The sequence below is a fragment of the Gymnoscopelus braueri genome (genome assembly GCF_963280865.1).
Source record: "Gymnoscopelus braueri genome assembly, chromosome: 14".
Classification (NCBI taxonomy): domain Eukaryota; kingdom Metazoa; phylum Chordata; class Actinopteri; order Myctophiformes; family Myctophidae; genus Gymnoscopelus; species Gymnoscopelus braueri.
Genome location: NC_137619.1, coordinates 7,902,330 through 7,924,175, shown reverse-complemented (window position 1 = coordinate 7,924,175; position 21,846 = coordinate 7,902,330). Strand labels below are relative to the sequence as shown.

The 21,846-nt window shown below is 42.5% G+C and overlaps 1 protein-coding gene across 2 annotated transcripts in view; it reads right to left on the bottom strand.

The window, feature by feature from the left end:
* The window catches only part of mcu (mitochondrial calcium uniporter), a 127,313-nt gene that overhangs the window by 57,063 nt on the left and 48,404 nt on the right, over nucleotides 1-21,846 (bottom strand). The window contains exon 2 of one of the 2 annotated variants that reach the window (XM_080448654.1): nucleotides 10,128-10,241. In XM_080448654.1, the coding sequence (XP_080304780.1) occupies nucleotides 10,128-10,241 (114 nt within the window). The remainder of the gene's footprint in view (nucleotides 1-10,127; nucleotides 10,242-21,846) is intronic. The other variant, XM_080448655.1, reaches the window with a different exon arrangement.

Here is a 21,846-nt window from a genome sequence, read left to right as displayed (position 1 = left end):
TGCCCAAAATACGGTCGGCCGGATTCATGTGGTTGATTTACAGTCACTGCAGCTGTCCTCTGTGCTACGTAACACATAGACCTTCCCTAGTCCTTCACTGTCATTCATCTCATTATTCCACGGCCTCCAGACAATTTGTCGGTGTCGGGCAGAAACATCTGATCTCCATATTTTAAATATTTCAAAATAACGCCCTACTTGATCATACTACAGCGTCACACAAAAGTATCAAAAGTCGCAGATCTGCAAGCTCGAAACGCGGCGCGAAGCGACGCATTTCGAGCTTGTAGATCTGCTACTTTTGCCATTTCTTTATTTGAATGGTGAAAAGTAACAGTTTTGAACCACCCGACAGAGACGAATTGTTAGATTTAGGCTTTGAAGGCCTCCTTCAGCCACTCTCAGTAGTTTCTTCCCAAACTCCGTCCATGCCCACCACGTTGCCAGCTGCGGACAACAGCTACCGATTTGTCAGGCTGGCGACACTTGATGCGTCACCCGTCACCCCACAACACGCTGGCTCGCTTCTAAAGAACTAACAGCAACCATGACACCATCAAACATCCACATCTCTATTCTTTGGCGCAGGTGCTGCTTGACAACTAACTTCCCCAGGTAACAGTGCTGCCACGAAGAGGACTGTGTGTGATTCAGAATGTGACTCAGGATGGCTTGTTTCTGCGTGAGTGTGAGTGTGTGTGTGTGTGTGTGTGTGTGTGTGTGTGTGTGTGTGTGTGTGTGTGTGTGTGTGCGCGTGTGTGTGCAGGAGAGAGTGAGTGAGTGAGTGAGTGAGTGAGTGAGACAGACAGACAGACAATCAGACAATCAGGCAGAAAATCAAGCGGAAAAGACAATCAAGACAATAGACAATCAGACAATCAGACAGACAGACAATCAGACAGACAGACCGACAGACAGACTATACCAGACGGGTCAAGGAAGGAAATGAAGGAAATGAAGGATGAAGCCATGGGGGCAAAGAGGTAAGGAGGGAGGGAGAAAAAGAGAGAGGGGAGGATGTGAGACCTAGCCGTGTGTGTGTGTGTGTGTGTGTGTGTGTGTGTGTGTGTGTGTGTGTGTGTGTGTGTGTGTGTGTGTGTGTGTGTGTGTGTGTGTGTGTGTGTGTGTGTGTGTGTGTGTGTGTGTGTGCGTGCGTGCGTGTGTGTGTGGGCGTGCGTGCGTGCGTGTGTGCGTGCGTGAGTGGACTACCGCAGCAGTGCAGGAGAAACAGACTAGACTAGAGGGATGACAACGAGAGGAAGAAAGACGATAACGAAGGATGAGGCTAACAAGCTCCTTAAAATCCCCCCCCCCCCCCCCACCACCACACCACCACCACCCCTAATTAACACGACCGCCATCCGCCCTTCAGTCCAACGCGGGTCATGACATTATTATCTGGCGCCCTGACTTGTCTAAAGACAACACAGCCCGACGGAGCAAGCCATTCCCCGCAGGGTCTCCTCCTTTCCTCCACTGCCCTCTAAACAAACAGTCCTCCCCCCCAGAGAGGAGAGAGGCCATGGGGCAGGGAGGGAGGGGGGAGCAGAGGGAGAAGAAGGATGTTTAGGAGGAGCCTGCTGGCTCACCCCATGGAGAAAGACAACAACCCCGGGAGGACACACAGTGCACATGTTGAAATGCACGCTGTGTGGAGACACAAGACATGGTCGGGAGGGACGCCCCAAGACTGATCTGAGTACTGCCCGACAACAGCTGACTCTCTCTCCCTTTCTCTGTCACTATAAGCACCCCCGTCCCTCCCAACCGTAAATAGACATTCTTCTACCTAGACCAGTGGTTCTCAACCAGTGGTCCGGGGACCACCAGTGGTCCTTTGGGGGGGTACCAGGGGTTCCCCAGCGAACATAGCATCCAATAATTTTAACCATTTAGCTTTGGCTATTAAAAAATAGCAGCTGTACAAGCTCATAGCGCGGCACCGAGTGCCGCGCTATGAGCTTGTAGATCTGCTATTTTTGGAAAATCTTGAAAATGTGTGCATTTCTTTGACTATTCATATTTTTTAAAGCGAACATCTTTAACTCAAATCTTTGCTTGTGGGGGTCCCTGGAAACAAAACATTTTCAGATGGGGAGTCCGTGGCCAAATGTATATCAATTTAGGGGTCCTTGGCATGAAAAAAGGTTGAAAACCACTGACCTAGACAGTCCTAGCCCGCCCGCTGCAGTATAGTAGTATGTAAACACAGTCCTAGGGAAGTCCTCTCTGCTCATTTTTCACTACTGTATGCACCGTACTACCCACCCCCTCCCCCCCCTTCTGTATGATATACCCAGCCTGAGCTTCTCCATTTCATTCAGCCTAATGACACACAAGCAAAAAAAACACACAGCCACACAAACACAGCATGCACACAGACACTCACACGCGCACGTGTGCACGCACGCACGCACACACACACACACAGACAGACAGAAAAGAACGGGAGCTAATGCACAACGCTGTCCACAGCTAGTAGGATCGTAAGGAACTCAGGGAACAAATGTCCTGTTCGTCTCATCATTAAAATTTCATTCCGTGGATCCACAGCCTGTCGAGAGCATGCGTTTCCCCGGTGAAAAATATACACACTTAACCTTGAGCCTGATCTCTTTAGCCCATTAATACCGGGGAACTCATCCGTGTCATTTTAAGATTTCTTTGGCTATTCAAAAATAGCAGATATACAAGCTCATAGCGCGGCACCGAGTGCCGCGCTATGAGCTTGTAGATCTGCTATTTTTGAAAAAAATCTTTTGGCAAATCTTTGAATATATATATATCTAAAGCGAACAAAATATTTTGAGATGGGGGTCCGCAGCCAAATACATATCATTTTGGGGGTCCTTGACATGATTTTTTTTTTTTTATCACTGATATTATAGCAACATAAGTTTAAAAAAAAAAAAACTCTTTAGAAGATATTATTAGAATGCCCAGAAGCAAAGATTTGAGTTAAAAATGGTGCTTTAAAAATGTTTTAAAGATTCGCCAAAAAAATCTAGATTTTTCAAAAATAGAATAGAAATCTTAAAATGACACACAGATGCGTTCCCGGTCTTAAAGGGTTAACATAATGCATCTGCTTTTGCCCCAGCATTGCCCCCTATAAAGGGCTAAAGGGCCAGGAGGATGCACAGTGTTTGTCTGGGTCACTCATCTGGAAGCATACAGTGGTGGCAGAGAGGAGGCCCTTCCTGCCACGTTCGGTGATACTTGACACTTTGTGACAAGAACATTCTGGCCCTGTTATGCGCATGAATGCATAAGTACATTCTCTTATCTCCTTCTGTCTTTGCACATGAAACACACACGTAAGTGTTGATTTTGATAGCAAATGTTTATTTAGTTTTAGTCAATAGTTTTTTTAATATAATTTCATTTAGTTTTAGTCATATCTTAGTCATCAGAATTCATTTTTTGTCTAGTTTTAGTCGACTAAATATCATAAGATTATATAAATCTACAGTTGATTTAGTCTACTAAAATGTATTTTGACGGTGCCTTGATTGCATCGTATTGGCTGACTTTACACTTGGTTGCATGCTGAAAATAGCCGATCTACAAGCTCACAACGCGTTGTGAGCGGCTATTTTCAGAGCGCAACACCCTCGCGCAACCAAACGTAAAACTTTTGTTTTACGTTTTTATTTATTTGTTGACGAAATTGTCAATATATTTAGTCTTAGTTTTAGTCATCATAGCTTAGTTTTTATTTAGTTTTCGTCAGTGAAAAAGGGTAGTCGAAGAACATTTTTAGTCCTAGTTTTAGTCAACGAAATCAACACTGACGCACACACAATAACCTTTGTAATATTTAGAGTTATTTCCAACCCCCCCAACAGAACCAGTTGTTTGATGGAAAATAATTTTTTAATATTGTAGTTTAATACTGTCCGTGTTCCCTGATGCTCTTCATTGAGCCATCTCAGATATATCTATCCTACAGTAATTGCTCAATAGAGGCCTTTCACAGAATGCTTTGAAGAAACACCAGCTGCTGTGTTCAAAACAACAATAGCTATGCATTGATTTATGAGATATACAGTATATCAACATAAATGTATTATTATGGTCTCTGTCGGGTGGAAACCTCATATGTCCAAAACTGTATATCATGAATACAAATTACGTTTCTTATTTATTAATTTTTTGATATTTTTGGGGGCTTTTTGGACTTTATTTATAGATTACAGTCGAGACAGACAGGAAACAGGGAGAGAGATGGGGAGAGAAATGCAGAAAAGATCATCGGGGACGGGACCTCGAACCCGTGATGTGCTGTCAGGCTACATTGGAGCCTAGGTGCCCGGACCGGGCCATAAAAATCTAATTTCTGTTTGGCTTTTAGGCTTCGTAAACTAAAAGGTGCACAGGTATGCCTTACATCATATAACTTAATGACTTACATCATTTAACCCATTAAGACCTAGAACTGTGTCATTTTTAGATTTGAGCTAAAAAGCATTATTTTACACTTTGGGCTATTCAAAAATAGCAGATATACAAGCTCATAGCGCGGCACCGAGTGCCGCGCTACGAGCTTGTAGATCTGCTATTTTTGAAAAATCGTGAAAATGTGTGCAAATCTTTGAATATATATATTTTTAAAGCGAACATTTTCAACTCAAATCGTTGCTTCTGGGGGGTCCCTGGAACAACATATTTTGATGGGGGTCCGCGGCCAAATACATATAATTTTGGGGGTCCTTGACATGAAAAAGATTGAGCACCACTGATATAGAAACATACGTTTTTCAGAATACTGTTGAGATTTAGGAGACATGTAGAATTGGCTTCAGGTCTCAATGGGTTAAAGAAGAAGAAACGGATAGCGCTCGGGTGGCGCAGCGGCTAAGTCCCTGCCCACCCACCGACCACTACCACGGAGGTTGTGGGTTCGAATCCACCGTGGTGCAACTGGCTTTCTCGGGCGTCGATGCGAACACAATTGAACCCGTGTTCGGGGGAGGGAAGTCGGGCGGGGTGGAGGGTGATATTGGTCATTGCCCGAACTCCTACGGGCTGGGACGGAGCCAGGGTTGCCAGATCTGCTTATTATAATTTCCCCGCAAGATTTTATTTGAAAATAGCCGATCTACAAGCTCACAACGCGTCGAATCGCGACGCGTTGTGAGCTTGTAGATCTGCTATTTTCAAATAGCTGATGTATATGTTAAAGTGCTCATGTGGCCCATAGTCGCTTCTTTTGGGCTGGTTTTCCTAGACCTGGTTGCTTGTTTCTCTCACAGAATCTGGCAACACTGGGACGGAGCCCGTCAGCGGGGAGTGTTGGGAGGGAGGAGTAGGACGAACACTCTCTACGTCCTCCCGGTGGGGGCTCCTCGCTGGCAGGCGAGTCAGTAGACAACACAGAGATGTGTGGGGGGGGATGAATTGGCATAACTAAATTGGGGAGAAAAAAGGGGGTCAAAAATAATTGGCTACTCTGAATAAAAGAAAGGGAAAAAAAGAAACATGAATAGTGGAAACAGCCGTCACCATCTGCTATTTCTACTATTTTTTTAAATGTTTTTTGATTTCTCGATTATGTAATAAGACCATTTAATTGTTCAATTTGAGCATTTTTGTGAAAGTAACTCAAAAGTATTAAGTAATATAATATATTACCATTGCTCAGACAGTAATATTGTAATGAAATCAAGTGTTACTTTAAAATAAGTCATATGTAATCTATTAAAAATATAAAGTAACTTGCCCAACACTGGTAATAATTGTGACAGGCCTATAGTGTGATGACTGGACCTTATGGAACGGTAATTTCATGCTTTTCCCAATGTTTACCCACTCTCTAACACCGCACAGAAATTAATAATTAGGCATTTTCTCTTTGAAAGTGGTTAACCACACAGTTACAGGCAGCCATGCTTGAAGGAAAAGAACTATACAAACTTTCCACACTATTAGATCAGAGACAATGTAGGCACACTGGAGTCAATTCAGCATATTCTTCTGTACTAGGCTCCATCTAAGACTCTCTCCACTTAATCCACTAACATCGGGAACGCATTTGACATTTTTTTAACACATTAAAAAATAGCAAATATAGAAGCCCATAGCGCTATGAGCTTGTAGATCTGCAATTTTTTGAAAAATCTTGACAATTTGTGCAAATCTTTGAATATATGTAAGTGAACATTTTTAACTCCAATTATTTGCTTCTGGTGGTCCCTCTAACAAAATATTTTGGGATGGGGGGGTCCGCAGCCAAATACATATCAATTTGGGGGTCCTTGGCTCAAAAAAGTTTGATAACTACAGATTTAGAAGGCATTTGTAGAATGGGACTCAGGTCTTAAATGGTTTAAAACGTGTTCTCTGTAGGTCCACAGTGAAATCCTCAGAGTTCATTTATCATCTGTAACTCTGAGTGTGTGCTCATGTAACCGAGGGGCTGTTTCATTACATTGGTACATGTCTCAGAGTTAAATGAACACTGAGGACTTTACGGTGTACGGTTTGATATGGACCCAGCAGCATAATATCATTACGGGAGGCACTGTGAGCTTCCTAATATCATCATTATTGAAACCAAGCCAAGATTGAACAGTGGGGTTTTCTTTTAATGAGGTCGAATTCATTTTTCTGCAGGTAATTGATTCATTTAAAACCCCCTATCCAGTATTAAAAAAACATAGAATCCCCCATTTTTCTCTCAATTTAATCATTATGCCAATCCCTACCGCCTTGTGTACAGCCAGTGGTGGAAAAAGTACTCAAATTCTTTACTTAAGTAAAAGTAGCAACACTGCAATGTAGAAGTACTCTGTTACAAGTAAAAGTCCGGAATTCAAAATGTACTTGAGTAAAAGTACAAAAGTATTGGAATCAAAATGTACTTAAAGTACCAAAAGTAGAAAGTAGTACAAAGTACTCATTATGCAGAATGTCCCGTTTCACAAGTTCAAAATGTATAAAATGTCGAAAACTATTTTTAAATGGCCGAAATGCATTCAGGGCTGAGGTGGTTAATGTATGTTTTGTAATAACAATCAAAATCTACAAAGTAACTAAAGTTTTCAAATAATTGTAGTGGAGTAAAAAAATACAGTATTTGCCTCTGAGATGTAGTGGAGTAGCAGTAAAAGTACAGAAAATTGGAAATACTCCAGTAAAGTAAATAATACCTCAAAAATGTACTTGAGTAAATGTACTTAGTTACTTTACACCACTGTGTACAGCCCCCTATCACTGCCAACCCCTACCGCTTGGTCTTGGTTGCGTGTAGACCAGGGGTCCTCAACAGGCGGACCGCGGTCCATGACCGGACCGCGGGACACCTCTCTGCGGACCCTGGGAAAATTATAATTAAAAAAAATAAAATAAAAAAAAAATATTTTATTATTATTTTATTTTTTCCCCAATAAATTATTTCTAGGCTATTAATCTGCGAGTTACCGCGATCGCGAGTCACAATTGACCCTAAAACCGAAATAAAGTAACAAAAAACGCTTCGCGCACACGCGGGAGGGGGGGCACATGCACGCGCGCGCTAGCCTTATTCAAAAACCTATTTGTGGACCTTCAAGATTTGTTGTTGAGTACCCCTGGTGTAGACAATAACCACATGTCTCCTCTGATACGAATGAAATCACCAGATGCTTCTTTTTCACCTGACAGTGAGGGGTTCCACCACCAGGGGGACGTCGTGACCAATGCGGAAGAAGAACCTGCTATATTCTCAGCTCTGCTCCACTGAACAAGCACCGCCACTAACCTGTACGAGTCGCTATCATCACAGTGACAAAGATCGATCTCCCCGCCCAGCCTCCCTCCTGTGAATAATGTAGACAAATTGTGTTTGCTGGAGCCAGAGGCACCGCAGAGAGAGCACCGTTTCCCCATACAGTAGATGATCGGTTTTAATCTGTAAGACTCAACGCTGTGCCGTTTAATCTAAAAACACCCTCAGTTTCTCCCTCCATGTTGTGTAATGTCTTTGTTTACTGAAATCGGAATTTTAAAGGACCATTGCCGCACCCATTTTCAATATATAATTGGTCCTCACTAATGCTCATTATAAGATAGTACCAATTTGTCTACTCTGTCTCCGAGGAGGGCTCTAGACAGATTTTTTGTTTGTTATTATTAATGCGAGAACAATGGCTTCTATTATAGCATGCTAACTGCTAACTTCCCAAGAATAGAAAGCCTGCAGTTTTTATTAGCTTGGATTCCCCATCGATGATGTCACTGGTAGGCAGGTTTCTGAACGGTCGTCTGAGACACAGGCCGAGTAGACAAAAATGGTGCCATATTAAAAAAGAGCATTAGTGAGGAGGACCACTTGTATGAAGATTTAAAATGGGTGAAGTCGTCCTTTAAGGCCAACAGAGAGAGAGAGACAGAGAGAGAGAGAGAGAGAGAGAGCGAGAGAGAGCGAGAGAGAGCGAGAGAGAGAGAGATGGCCTTGCTAAGATGCAATGAAAGTAAGTTCTTTCAGCATCTCAAAATAGATTGTTTTCATATTGTTCATTACATTATGCCTCTCATATTGGATCAACCCTACCTGCACCTCACCTCCACTGTGAGGAGCAGGGGGGGGGGGGATAATGGCTCCTCTTCTCCTGGAAGATGGATCCTGTTCAAAGGACCATAGAAATGCTCAGGGAGGCGATCCATGCCTCCTGAGGTAATGGAACCAAATCACCATTTTTTTGAAGAAAGAATTTATAGAGAGAGAGCACCCAAAGGACACGTCTGACCATCTGCCCCCTAACACAGTCAAATCCTGAGTGTTAATGCAACTCTGAGAGCGTACCAAATGGAACCAAACGGACCCGTAAGGGTCCATTTTGTACGCTCTCAGAGTTAACCCATTAAGACCGGGAACGCATCTTTGTGTAATTTTCTTTTATTTCTTTGGCTATTAAAAAATAGCAGATCTACAAGCTCATAGCGCGGCACCAAGTGCCGCGCTATGAGCTTGTAGATCTGCTATTTTTTTTTATTGTGAGCATTTGTGCAAATCTTTTAATATGTATTCTACAAACAGTTTTTTGAAAAGACTTATGTTGCTACAGTATATCAGTGGTGCTCCAACTATTCCATGTCAAGGACCCCCAAAGTGATATGTATTTGGCCACGGACCCCCATCTCAAAATTTGTTGTTTCAGGGACCCCCCAGAAGCACAGATCGGAGTTAAAAATGTTCGCTTAAAAACATTTATATAAATATATTCAAAGATTTGCCAAAAATGTCAGTTTTTTTTTCAAAAATAGCAGATCTACAAGCTCATAGCACGGCAAGAAATCTAAAATGACAGATGCGTTCGCCGGTCTTAAAGGGTTAACTTAACTCTGAGCTGAGGATTTTACAGGGTGGGATTTCTGAGCCGTGCCGTCGTCGATATAATAATAATAATAATAACAATACAATATATATATCTGAACGTTGCGATGTTCAGACGCCCTCTCCATCCACCTCCCATCACACACCGGAGCCTAATAAAGCAGCAGTCTAGCGCTGGAGGCTTTACGCAGGCCTCAAATCAATGATGTCTGGAACAAGGCGGCCTGGTATTCTGAGCTCCCTCAAAATCCACCCATAAGCCTACTTTCCCCCCCAAGTGTGCGATACGCGGTGTGTGCACGACCACGTGCACACACACACACACACACAAACCACGCACTAAGGCTGAATGATAGATGTAAAAAAAAAGAATCTAATTGCAAACAGAATGTTAAACTGCAACTACAAAATATTCTCTTTCCCCCAACTAAGTGTGTGATACACAGACGCGCGTGCACACACACACACACACACACACACACACACACACACACACGCACGCACACACACACACACCATACTAGGCGAAAAAACTAATTGCATACAGAATGTTTTAACTGCGAATCTGCGATTAACATCATCACAAGTTCGTCAACAATAAAATATTCTATTTGATGATTCATGGATCAATGCTTAGTCATGGCACTAGAATAATTGTTTGGTAGTCAGAAGTGGTGCTGCAATTTGGAAATTGCTGTAATTCATGCTGCGATTGCGATAAACAGAAACAGAAACGCACACGCACACACACACACACACACACACACACACACACACACAGACACAGACACACGTGTAAACACACACTAACCTGTGGAGACAGGGCAGTGGGCGGCTGGGTGAACAGTGAGGAGTGGGCTGCTGACCGTAGGCCATGTGGTCTCCTGACAGTCTGGTGGGGGAGAGGAGCAGACAGCGCCTCCTGCTGGGGGGGGAAGAGAAGAGACAGACGGTCAGATGTGGCTTGCTGGCTACAACTTATTGTAAAGGATCATTGGCAATTATTGAATTGGAAAGCAACAGGCACGTAAGGCTCAGACGCCCCATCAGTACATGTATCTGCGAGCAAAAAAAAAAGGCAATTTAACATAAGTAGATATTAACGGCAATGCTAGCAGCAATGATGACGACGCAACGCACAGAAGAACGCCCACTTCTGGTCAGACGAAGGAGGAGCCGGGCCCGGAGTCAACCCCACAGTGCCTAGAGCCTCCTAGTGTTGCCAACACTTGCTGTTAACATCTCACCTGCCACCCTAAACCCTAACCCCCTAATTAGCACCGTCTCTAACTCCCCTCAAGAGACAGTGAGGGCAGCATGCCACTTGGACACAGGCCGGGGTCTGATTAGCCTCGGTCGGGTTGCCTGGAGGAGGGTGTCTGTTGCAAGACCCGAAACACCCAGTGACTCCAGGAAACAACACTGATGATGTGTGCAAGTTTGTGCATCAGTAGATGTTTCTGTTTACTAAAGTGCTGTGTTTTCCACCTTGCGACATAGGGGTCGTACACTTTCTTTTCAAATCCAATCCAAACCATGTGGACGAGGCGACTGGCTGTTTACAACACAGGGAAACACATCCAATAGCAACTTCCCACTTTGAGACTCTTTTTCAGACCAGTAGGTTATAAATTCATCTGTTACATGATGCGCGTGTAGGTGGATGATAAGAGGGTCATTACGCATGGGAATGCCTGGAATACATTCACCTGAGATATTAAGATGTATTCCACATCCACACATTATCCACACACACACACACACACACACACACACACACACACACACACACACACACACACACACATACACCTGCCACCCAATGCAGAGAACAAAGAGAGAGAGATAGAGATATGAGCTTGTCTAACCCCACTCACTGAGAGGCTAACACTACAGCACAACACAGAGCTACTGGAGGTGAGCTCTGTTATGTTGGAGTGCTTTATTCTTATAGCTCTCAGCAGTGGCTTGTCAACACAGTGTGTCCGTTTCAACAGGCCCTTCTGGACACTCTGCCTCTCCTGCTCACAGCCGTTTGCCTTTGATAACAGCGCAATCTCAATCAAACAGGAGCGCTCAGAAAGGTCAGGCCTAATGATTAGATTTTTCCTCGCATTGACAACGACAGCACCACCACCACCCCACCCCCGATACCCTGCACCCACCCACATTGTTTTTTTTACTAATGAAACTGCAGTCAACCAATAGACAATACGGTAAATGACCCCCAATCAGCTGGTTTGATGTCAACAATGTGTGTTGAAAAGGGGGCCTGTTAACAGGAACAAACACACACAGGATATTACTCACTTGTATTGGTAAGAGTGCATAGAATATTGTCTCTGTCGGGTGGTCCAAAACCATTACTTTTCAGGATTCAAATTCAGAAATAGTAGTAGCAGATCTGCAAGCTCGAAACACGTTTCGAGACGCGTTTCGAGACACGTTTCGAGACGTGTTTCGAGACGCGTTTCGAGACACGTTTCGAGACGCGTTTCGAGACGCGTTTCGAGACGCGTTTCGAGACGCGTTTCGAGACGCGTTTCGAGACACGTTTCGAGACGCGTTTCGAGACGCGTTTCGAGACGCGTTTCGAGACGCGTTTCGAGACACGTTTCGAGACGCGTTTCAAGACACGTTTCGAGACACGTTTCGAGACGCGTTTCAAGACACGTTTCGAGACACGTTTCGAGCTTGCAGTATGATCGCTGTAGTATAATCAAGTAGGGCGTTAATTGACAAAAACAAAAACACGAAAAGTTTAAATATGGAGATAGGAGGTTTCTGCCCAACAGCAACAATACAGAGATAATAATAAAGTCCTTCCTGGCAGATGGCCCCCGAGTTCAAATCCCACCCGAGGCTCTTTGCTCTTCCCTTTTCTCTCTCCTGCATTTCCTGTGTCTCACTGTCACTTATGTGAAAAGTGGAAGTGAAAAAAGTCACTTGGAGTGGGTTTTTAAATGCAATATCCTCTGCATTTACCACAGGCAATTGACCTTAGAACAGAGATAACATGGAGCAGAGGGGAAGGCAGGATCACTGCTATTCCTTTTCATCAGAGCAGTCAGAACTAACGCGACCCGCCTCGGATGTGTACAGGATTCTGGTTAACCCATTCAATCCAGGAACCCATACTGTGGCATTTTAGATTTGCAGCTATAACCTTTATTTTATACTTTGGGCTATTCAAAAATAGTAGATCTACAAGCTCATAGCGCGGCACGAAGAGCTTGTAGATCTGCTTTTTTTTTTTTATCTTGAAAAATTGGTCCAAATCTTTGAATATAGATTTGGACCTTTTTAACTCATTTTTAATATTTGCGTCTGGGGGGTCCCTGGAACAAAATATTTTGAGATGAGGGTCGGCGGCCAAATACATATCATTTTGGGGGTCCTTGACATGAAAAAGTTTGAGAAGCACTGATATTATAGCAACATGAGTTTTTCAGAAAACTGTTAGGATTTAGAAGACATTTGTAGAATCCCCCCAGAAGCAAAGATTTGAGTTACAAATGTTAGCTTTAAAAATATATATATTCAAAGATTTGCACAAATTTTCAAGATTTTACAAAAATTGCAGATCTACAAGCTCATAGCCGCGCTATGAGCTTGTAGATCTGCTATTTTTTGAATAGCCAAAGAAATCTTAAAATGACACATATGCGTTCCCGGCTTGAATGGGTTAAGTGGTGTTCAGGGTGTGATAAAACAGTGTCTCCCTGCCTTCGCTAACCCTTCCTCTACAACCCTTCCTCTACTGCTGAGGCGGAACAGACTTTGATGCATTTCTCAAATTGCCAGGAGGGAAAATGTACCGAAGCCATTAGGTTTCCAACCAAGGGGCATATCGTCGCTGTCAAGAGAAACCTCTTATCTCCATATTCTAACTATTTGGGTTTTTTTTTTTTTTTTTTTTTTTTGGGGGGTATTTGGATCATAGCCTACTACATCACACAAAAGCATCAAAAGTAGCACATTCGGCCCGGACCGCTAGCGTAGCGTAGCATTGCCCAATGCTCGAGTCCCGATCCTGACGACCTTTACTGTGTGTCACTCCCCATTACTCTCTCTCCATTTCCTGTCTAAATACTGTATTATACTATCAATAAAAGGCAGAAAACGTCCAAAAATATCTTAACAAAAAAAAAAAGTAGCAGATCCACAAGCTCGAAACGCGGAGCGTCTTGAGCTTGTCGATCTGCTACTTTTGCTATTTTTGCATTTCAATCCTGAAAAGTCACAGTTTTGGACATAATATGAGGTGTCCACACCGCCAGACGATATTCGTTCTGCCACGGGATTCAAGCCATAGCAGTCTAATCGATCCATATTCACAATAGCAGACAATTTGCAGAGTATTTACATAGCGCCAAAAAGGCTGCTTTTTTTAATATAAGCCATTTAATTTGGCATCTATCTAATCTCTTAACCCTTTAAGAACGGGAACGCATCTATCTGTGTCTATTCAAAAATAGCAGATCTACAAGCTCGTAGCACGGCACCGAGTGCCGCGCTACGAGCTTGTATATCTGCAATTTTTTAGAAATCGTGAAAATGTGTGCAAAATCTTTGAATATATATTTCTTAAAGCAAACATTTTAATCTCTGTTACAACTTTTGGGGGTCCCTGGAACAAGATATTTTGAGAAGGGTGGGTCCACGGCAAAATACATATCATTTTTGAGAACCACTGATATTATAGCAACATTAGTTAGGATTTAGAAGACATTTGTACAATCCCCCAGAAGCTCATAGCGCGGCACCGAGTGCCGTGCTATGAGCTTGTACAGTATATCTGCTATTTTAGAATAGCCCAAAGAAATCAAAAAATGCGTTCCCGGTCTAAAAGGGTTAAGAAGTAGTTCACCCAAAAAAAATCGTATTTACTATCAGTTACACAGTCCATGAAGCCTTGAATTCATGGAGATTTTTTTGTCAATAATTCAATGACCGGCAGAGTCTCCGGTAAAAGACTCAAATGACCTTCATTTCAGTCTCCTAGCGGAGACATTAGCATCTTTCCGCCGCTCATCAAAGTATTGGCTTTGGAAAGCGACTAAAATAATCTCCATGAATTCAAGGCTTCATGGCGTGTGTAATTGATAGAAAATAAGTCATATTTTGGGTGAACCAATCCTTTATCAAAGACAAGCAAAATGAGGAAACATACACCATGGAGCAGAAAGGGTCTCAAAGTGGGTAATTACTGTACTAATTAGCATGGGGCATCATTAGCATCTTAGGTATCCATGGTGTAAAAGCGTGACTAAGTGTTCCACAGTAGAATCCTCAGTGTTCCGTTTATTTAGCGTTTACCTCTAGGCTTTATGCCCTCATGTTTTAAATGTTTTGTTTCAGTTTCTTAGATGTCTTTTTAATAGTGATGATTCTTTTTTTTTGTGCAATTGCCTATTGCAGGACTTTGAGATTTTTACAAATGTAAAGGGCATTATAAATAAAATCCATTATTATCCAGTTATAACTCCAAAGGGTCCAAACGGACCCTTTGCTTACATTTCCACAATCTCAAGAGTTAACCCTTTTAGACCGGGAAAGAATCTGTGTCATTTTTAGATTCCTTTGGCTATTCAAAAATAGCAGATCTACAAGCTCGAAAAATCTTGAAAATATGTGCAAATCATTGAATATATTTACATATTTTTAAAGCAAACTTTTCTAACTCAATTATTTGCTTCAGGGGGATTCTACAAATGTCTTCTAAATCCTAACAGTTTTCTGAACCACGAAGTGTGTGGTGACATCTGGAGAGACAGAGGACGGCCGGAGAGACGGCGACCCGGGGTGGAGAGGAGGGTTTGGCAGCCCAAAGCACTTCTTCTGTGAGGAAGAACCCAAACGCTACAGGCTGCGGTGAAACCTGCAGGGAGGGTTTAACCCATTAAGACCTGGAACTGTGTCATTTAGATTTGAGCTAAAAAAGCATTATTTTACACTTTGGGCTATTCAAAAATAGCAGATCTACAAGCTCATAGCGCGGCACCGAGTGCCGCGCTATGAGCTTGTAGATCTGCTATTTTTGAAAAATCGTGAAAATGTGTGCAAATCTTTGACTATATATATTTTTAAAGCGAAAATTTTTAACTCAAATCGTTGCTTCTGGGGGGTCCCTGGAACTAAATATTTTGATGGGGGTCCGCGGCCAAATACATATAGTTTTGGGGGTCCTTGACATGAAAAAGTTTGAGCACCACTGATATAGAAACATACGTTTTTCAGAATACTGTTGAGATTTAGGAGACATGTAGAATCGGCTTCAGGTCTCAATGGGTTAATCCATCAAGGCAGAATGAGATGTTTGTGCCCAGCAGCAACAACGACGATGGAACTCACAGAAAATCCCCTACTTCTGGTCAGACGAAAGAGGAGCCAGGCCCGGAGGCAACCCACAGTGCCTAGAGCAGGGGTGGGCAACTTTGATGATGTAGAGGGCCACTATATTTCCACACTCACTCCAGAGGGCCACATTGCATATATACTGTTGGGCAGACACCGTATTTTACGTACATGAATGCCGTACTTCTATGTCACACAAAAGTAGCAAAAATAAAAAATAGCAGATCTACAAGCTCAACTTGTAGATCTGCTATTTTTGCTACTTTTGAATTGGAATCCAGATTTTTTTTTGTTGCTATTTTTGAATTGGAATCCATTTTTATTTCATTTCAAATGCATTTAGTTATACTTATGTTAACTTTATGAACTTAAATACAAATACATTGGCCATAAAAAAAGACAATAGAATTGTAATACTAGTCATTAAGCTACTAATATAGACTGAAGTAATTAAAGTGAGTCATGTTTGCATGTTTGGAATTGTAACAGCTGAAATCAATTAATATATCAGTATTCCGAAATTAACCTGCGGGCCGCATTAAGTGAAGGTGGGGGCCGCATGTGGCCCCCGGGCCGCTAGTTGCCCATGTATGGGCTAGAGAGCCTCCTAGTGTCGACAACACCAGCTGCAACATCTAGACTAAACTGGCCTGGCATCAGCCGGACTGATGGCGTGGATTCACGTTATGTCATTCACACATGCCATGTGTGAGTGGATCCGAGTTGTCGGTCTGGCTAGTGCCAGGCTAACCCTAACCCCTAATTAGCACTGTCCCCAACTACCCCCAAGAGACAGTGGGGGCAGTAGCTGCCACTTGGACACAGGCCGGGGTCTGATCAGCCTCGGTCGGGTTGCCTGGAGGAGGGTGTCTGTTGCTAGACCCCAAACACCCAGTGACTCCAGGTAACAACACTGATGATGTGTCCAAGTTTGTGCATCAGTTGATGTTTTATTAAGTGAAACACTTTATGTTGCTAATATAATATCAGCGGTTCTCAAACTTTTTTCATGTCAAGGACCCCCAAAATGTATGTATTTTGCTGCGGACCCCCATCTCAAAATATTTTGTTCCAGGGACCCCCCACAAGCAAAGATTTGAGTAAAAAAAATGCTAGCTTTAAAAAATATATATATTCAAAGATTTGCACAAATGTAAGATTTTACAGATCTACAAGCTCAAGCTATTTTGAATAGTGTGTAGATTTAGTCGATTTTACTGTGTGTGTGTTTTGAAGAGCAGTTGCTCTCTGAGCTACTCGGTGCCACCAGACCAGTGTGCCAGCTGAGACACGAGACAGTCTATTTCTGTTGATTAGTCTCTACAGAGGACATCAGCAGATCTCACTACACAACAAGCCAACTAGGACAGCACCACACACACACACACACACACACACACACACACACAGAGTTGCTGTATCGCCGATGTGCATAATGTCATCCCGACATTTACGATGCGAATAGTAAGCTAATAATCGCTAATCGTTAACATGGCTTTCCCATAGACGATGCTAATAGTAAGCTAATAACGGCTAAAAACTACGGACCAGAGCTTCGGCACCCCCGCCCCAGCGAATGCAGTTCGGTTGTTCCCTCTTATTCCAAATAAACTCCAAAAATGATACACAAGTAATCTCTACTGTCTCTGTCTCCGATGTGGTGGGCCAGGCCAAACCTCTAGTAGGAATACAAGTAAACACACGCACACATACATACACACACATTCCCCGGACTAAGAGTCTCTACTGACAAGCGCTCTTGCTTTGCTTCGGAGGCAAAAGCAAAACAAGGGCCAGCGCGGTGTGTGTTCATAGTGAGACTGCCGTCAATGATGTCACATTAAAACAGGCACCCACCACACAACAACACGCCTGAAACTCTTTGTCACAGCAAATAAGCAGCCACCAGCTTGGCCACATATTGATTTACTGATCGACATAACACAGCGGCGTAATTGAGCGATGGCTAACTGCTGCAGCAGGCCAGGAGGCAATCTCATCTCATTTGATCAACAACGCAGCGTTACCGCTAAGCGTGTCTGACGCCTCGGTGCTGCAGCGAGCCTTCTCAGGTATCCCAACACTTTAGCCCTCGTCTCTTCACATGTTGTCCAGCAATTTGCTGCGCTTGACACCTGGGTATAACGTGATCCGCCCCGTAATGTGGTCCCAAGCGTGTTCTTGAGCCGTGGCCAGATGCTCGGCTAGCATTCTGCCGCCTCGGCACATGTCGCCGTCAAGTTATGGACCGACGCGTTGGCCTTCACCAGCCACTCGTTATTGGAACACCATCATCAGCAAGCAACCAGAGAACGCACATGACCCCCCCCCCCCACCCCTCCCCGTGTAAGTAAGTCATTCTGCAGCTTAGAAGCTTCTACTTAGAAGTAGATCTTTCTCGTCGAAACAAATAAGAGCTTAATATCCGCAAAGTCATAGGACATTATAACAGGTTGTAAAACAAGAGCCAGAGCTGAACTATGGTTTTGGTTTAACCCATTGAGGCCTGAAGTTCCGATTCTGCTAAATGTCTTTTGCTTTTTTTCTGAAAAACGTATGTTTCTATATCAGTGGTTCTCAAACCTTTTCATGTCAAGGACCCCCAAAATGATATGAATTTGGCCGCGGACCCCCCATCTCAAAATATTTTGTTCCAGGGACCCCCCAGAAGCAAAGATTTGAGTTAATGCTTGCTTTAAAATAATATATATATATTCAAAGATTTGGACACATTTTCACGATTTTTCAAAAATAGCAGATCTACAAGCTCGTAGCGCGGCACTCGGTGCCGCGCTACGAGCTTGTATATCTGCTATTTTTGAATAGCCAAAGTGTAAAATAATGCTTTTTAGCTCAAATGAAAAAGTGACAAGAGATGCGTGCCAGGTCTTAATGGGTTAAAAAAAAAAACGTTTCTGTCCGTTTCTGCAGTGGCGTTCTTAAACTTCTAGGATAGGAGTTAAATTACACTTATCCTTAAAGTTGGCCATAGCCACGTGACAATGTCATTGAATAGGCTGCCGTATAAAAGGCACTGTCAGTCACAGACCATTGAGCCAAAGCCTGAAACAATGTCTATGGGTTGCTCTTTTTTTTTCAGCATCGATGTCTGCAAGGGACAGAGGGTTGTGTCTCCTGTTACTCTGAGAGCGTAGCCTACAATATAACCAAATGGACCCCTTACAGGTCCATTTATATTTGTACACACTCAAGTTAAATTATCACTGGAGGACTTTTTACAGTGTGGCTACTACCCAACATAAAACATCCCTGTCCCTATTATTATTATTATTATTATTATTTATTTACCTTCATATCTCACTCCTGCTATTTAAATACCTCTGGGGAACGGAGAGAGGGAAGGGAGAATACATTTAGGGGGGGAAAAAAACGATTAATAAAAAATATATATATAAAATTAAAAAAATTAAATAAAATCTATGCAATGTCTCGGCCATCTGATTCCTATCATCCATCACCAGCTTCATTGCTAAATGATTATTGTTACTGGTGCTTTCGTTTAGTTTTTGAGCTCTTTGATTTGGGTGGATGGGAGGGAAATGTGGGGTACCCATGTACAATATATATTGTACATAGGCATTTTGAGTTTACGAATGTTGTCCTCATATGGGAGGGAAAATAACCTGTAAAAAACCCAATAAACAGATATAAAAAATAAAAAAATAAAAAAACATCCCTGTCGATTCCAGTTCTAGCAAGGACGCTTTGAGGGATGAGACATTATTGTTGTATCATGGACTAGGTGTGCATCGAATATAATATAACGATTCATAGGCATACTAATGTTACTGCGTGATGGCCCATCTTAACCCATTAAAACCGGGAAAGTATCTGTGTCATTTTAGATTTTTGCATTGGCTATTCCAAAATTGTTCATCTGCTATTTTGGAACATTTTTGAAGGCAGCATTTGTAGAATCGGCCTCAGGTCTTAATGGGTTAAAATCGAAACGTAGCTGCACAGAACAGGCCTGAGTATTGAACGTAGTCGTTACTACGTAACTTCAGTGGTCAGGTTCTGATAATAACTGGAGAGGGGTCAAGAATCATTCTAAGCTTGGTTTATTAGGACAGGCCTGTCAGGGTTAGTAAATGTCCATCCACAGTGAGAGAGGCTTACATATACAATTAACTTCCACACGCTCCTCCTTCCTACACATCTGTTATCCATTAAAAAGAACAAAACGATCATTAAGTACAAAACACAGATCATTTCATTGTGGTCACTCTTGACCCTTTAAATTGACCTTTACTCGGGTCTAAGTCAAATTAACATTCCATGGAATTAGCTGGACACTGAGCCACTTCACCTAGACAAATAGACATTGTCTCAGGAACATCTCCATTATACTTCACAGAGAAGGAAGAAAGCAATCAATTATACTATCAGTTAATAATACATATTAACAGTAGTATTAACGGAAGATGCCGACGTGTGATTTTAAGTGTGAAACAAAATGGTCTTCTTCGGCACCTTGGGGCTAAAAACGGCGATCAAAGGCATGTCTATAAATAACAACAGAGACAGCCGCAGCAGATTTGTCACCGGCGCTAAGTAAACCCCCAGAGGACTTCCGGGGATCCATTCTCTTCAGAGAAAGTGAGAATCAGATGAGTGCTTTGGTCAGCAGTGTGGTACTGGTGACCCTGTGACAGCAGAATGACTCCATAATAGGTTCATCTTCCCAGGGTCAGCAGTGACAATTAACCAGGACTAATAGTACACCATACTGTAGTGTGGTAGCTTCACCACACAATCAACTACACCCAATCCATGGGTATTGGCCCTCAATGCATTGGTACTGGGTCAATGCATTGGTACTGGCCAGTGATGTAAAGTAACTACAGTATGAGCATTTAGTATTAGTATTGTACAATTTTGAGGATTTTTTACTTTACTGGAGTATTTCCAATTTTCAGTACTTTTTACTTCTACTCCACTACATCTACCACAACGCGTCGCCAGGTATCGCACGGCAAAAATAGCCGATCTACAAGTTCACAACGCGTCGCCATCGCGACGCGTTGCCAGCTTGTAGATCAGTTATTTTGGCCACGTGACACGGTCGTACGACGGAGCATATAGCCTACTGGAATTCATTCCACTGCGCAAGCATTGATAGCACAGCTGTGTTGATGAGACGGTGCCTCAGAGCGCTGCTACAGGGACTATTTAATGTCTCAGTCAAATAAACTTCTCTTTACAGGGAAACGGGTAATAGCGAAACATTTTTATTATGAATTGCCCCACAATATGAATACATTTGGATGTGTTTTGTTGGTAACTGTTGTATAATCGCAATATTACACTCGAGGGTGTGCTTTACCTTACATTATTGTCACTTCAGTGATGCTGGCGGAACTCGGCTTCGCCTCGTTCCTGACCGCATCACTGGCGTGCCAATAATGACGGTAAAGCACACCCTCTCGTGTAATATTGCTTAATTAACCTCTTCAGCCCTATATACATTTCGGCCATTTGAAAATAGCCGATCTACAAGCTTGCGCATTGTGAGATTGTAGATCTGCTATTTTCAAAAGATTTTTATACATTTTATACATTTGAAAACTTTCTGCATAACAAGTACTTTCTACTTTTGGTACTTAAAGTAGATTTTGATACCAATACTTTTGTACTTTTACTCAAGTACATTTTGAATTCCGGACTTTTACTTGTAACAGAGTATTTCTACATTGGAGAATTGATACTTTTACGTAAAGTAAGTAGAACAAATCCGTACTTTTTCCACCACTGCCCAATACATACATTACAGTACTGGCCCTCCGTACTAGTGGCTTTTAAAGTTTACCGGCCCCACCATTGTAACCACAGCCCCAGGAACATTTTGTCAAGAATCGACCCCTGTAATAAATAAAGTGAATGAATTTCATGCAATAAAACATGAAACATGCATTATAATTCAATCTCCTCCTCGGTTGGTTGGTTTTGACGTCCTCCTGATGCCCAGGTTGTAAATCCTGGCCTTCTGGAGGCGACAGGATATAAATTAAAGCTTGACAAGTCATTGTCCTACACTGCGAGTGTACCTTAAAACTTTTCTCCACTTCACTTACTTGTCCGCATCAAGGTTATTAATAGTTTTGAATGTTTCATTAGTTTTAATTTAGTTTTGACTTTTTGTTTTCAATTTC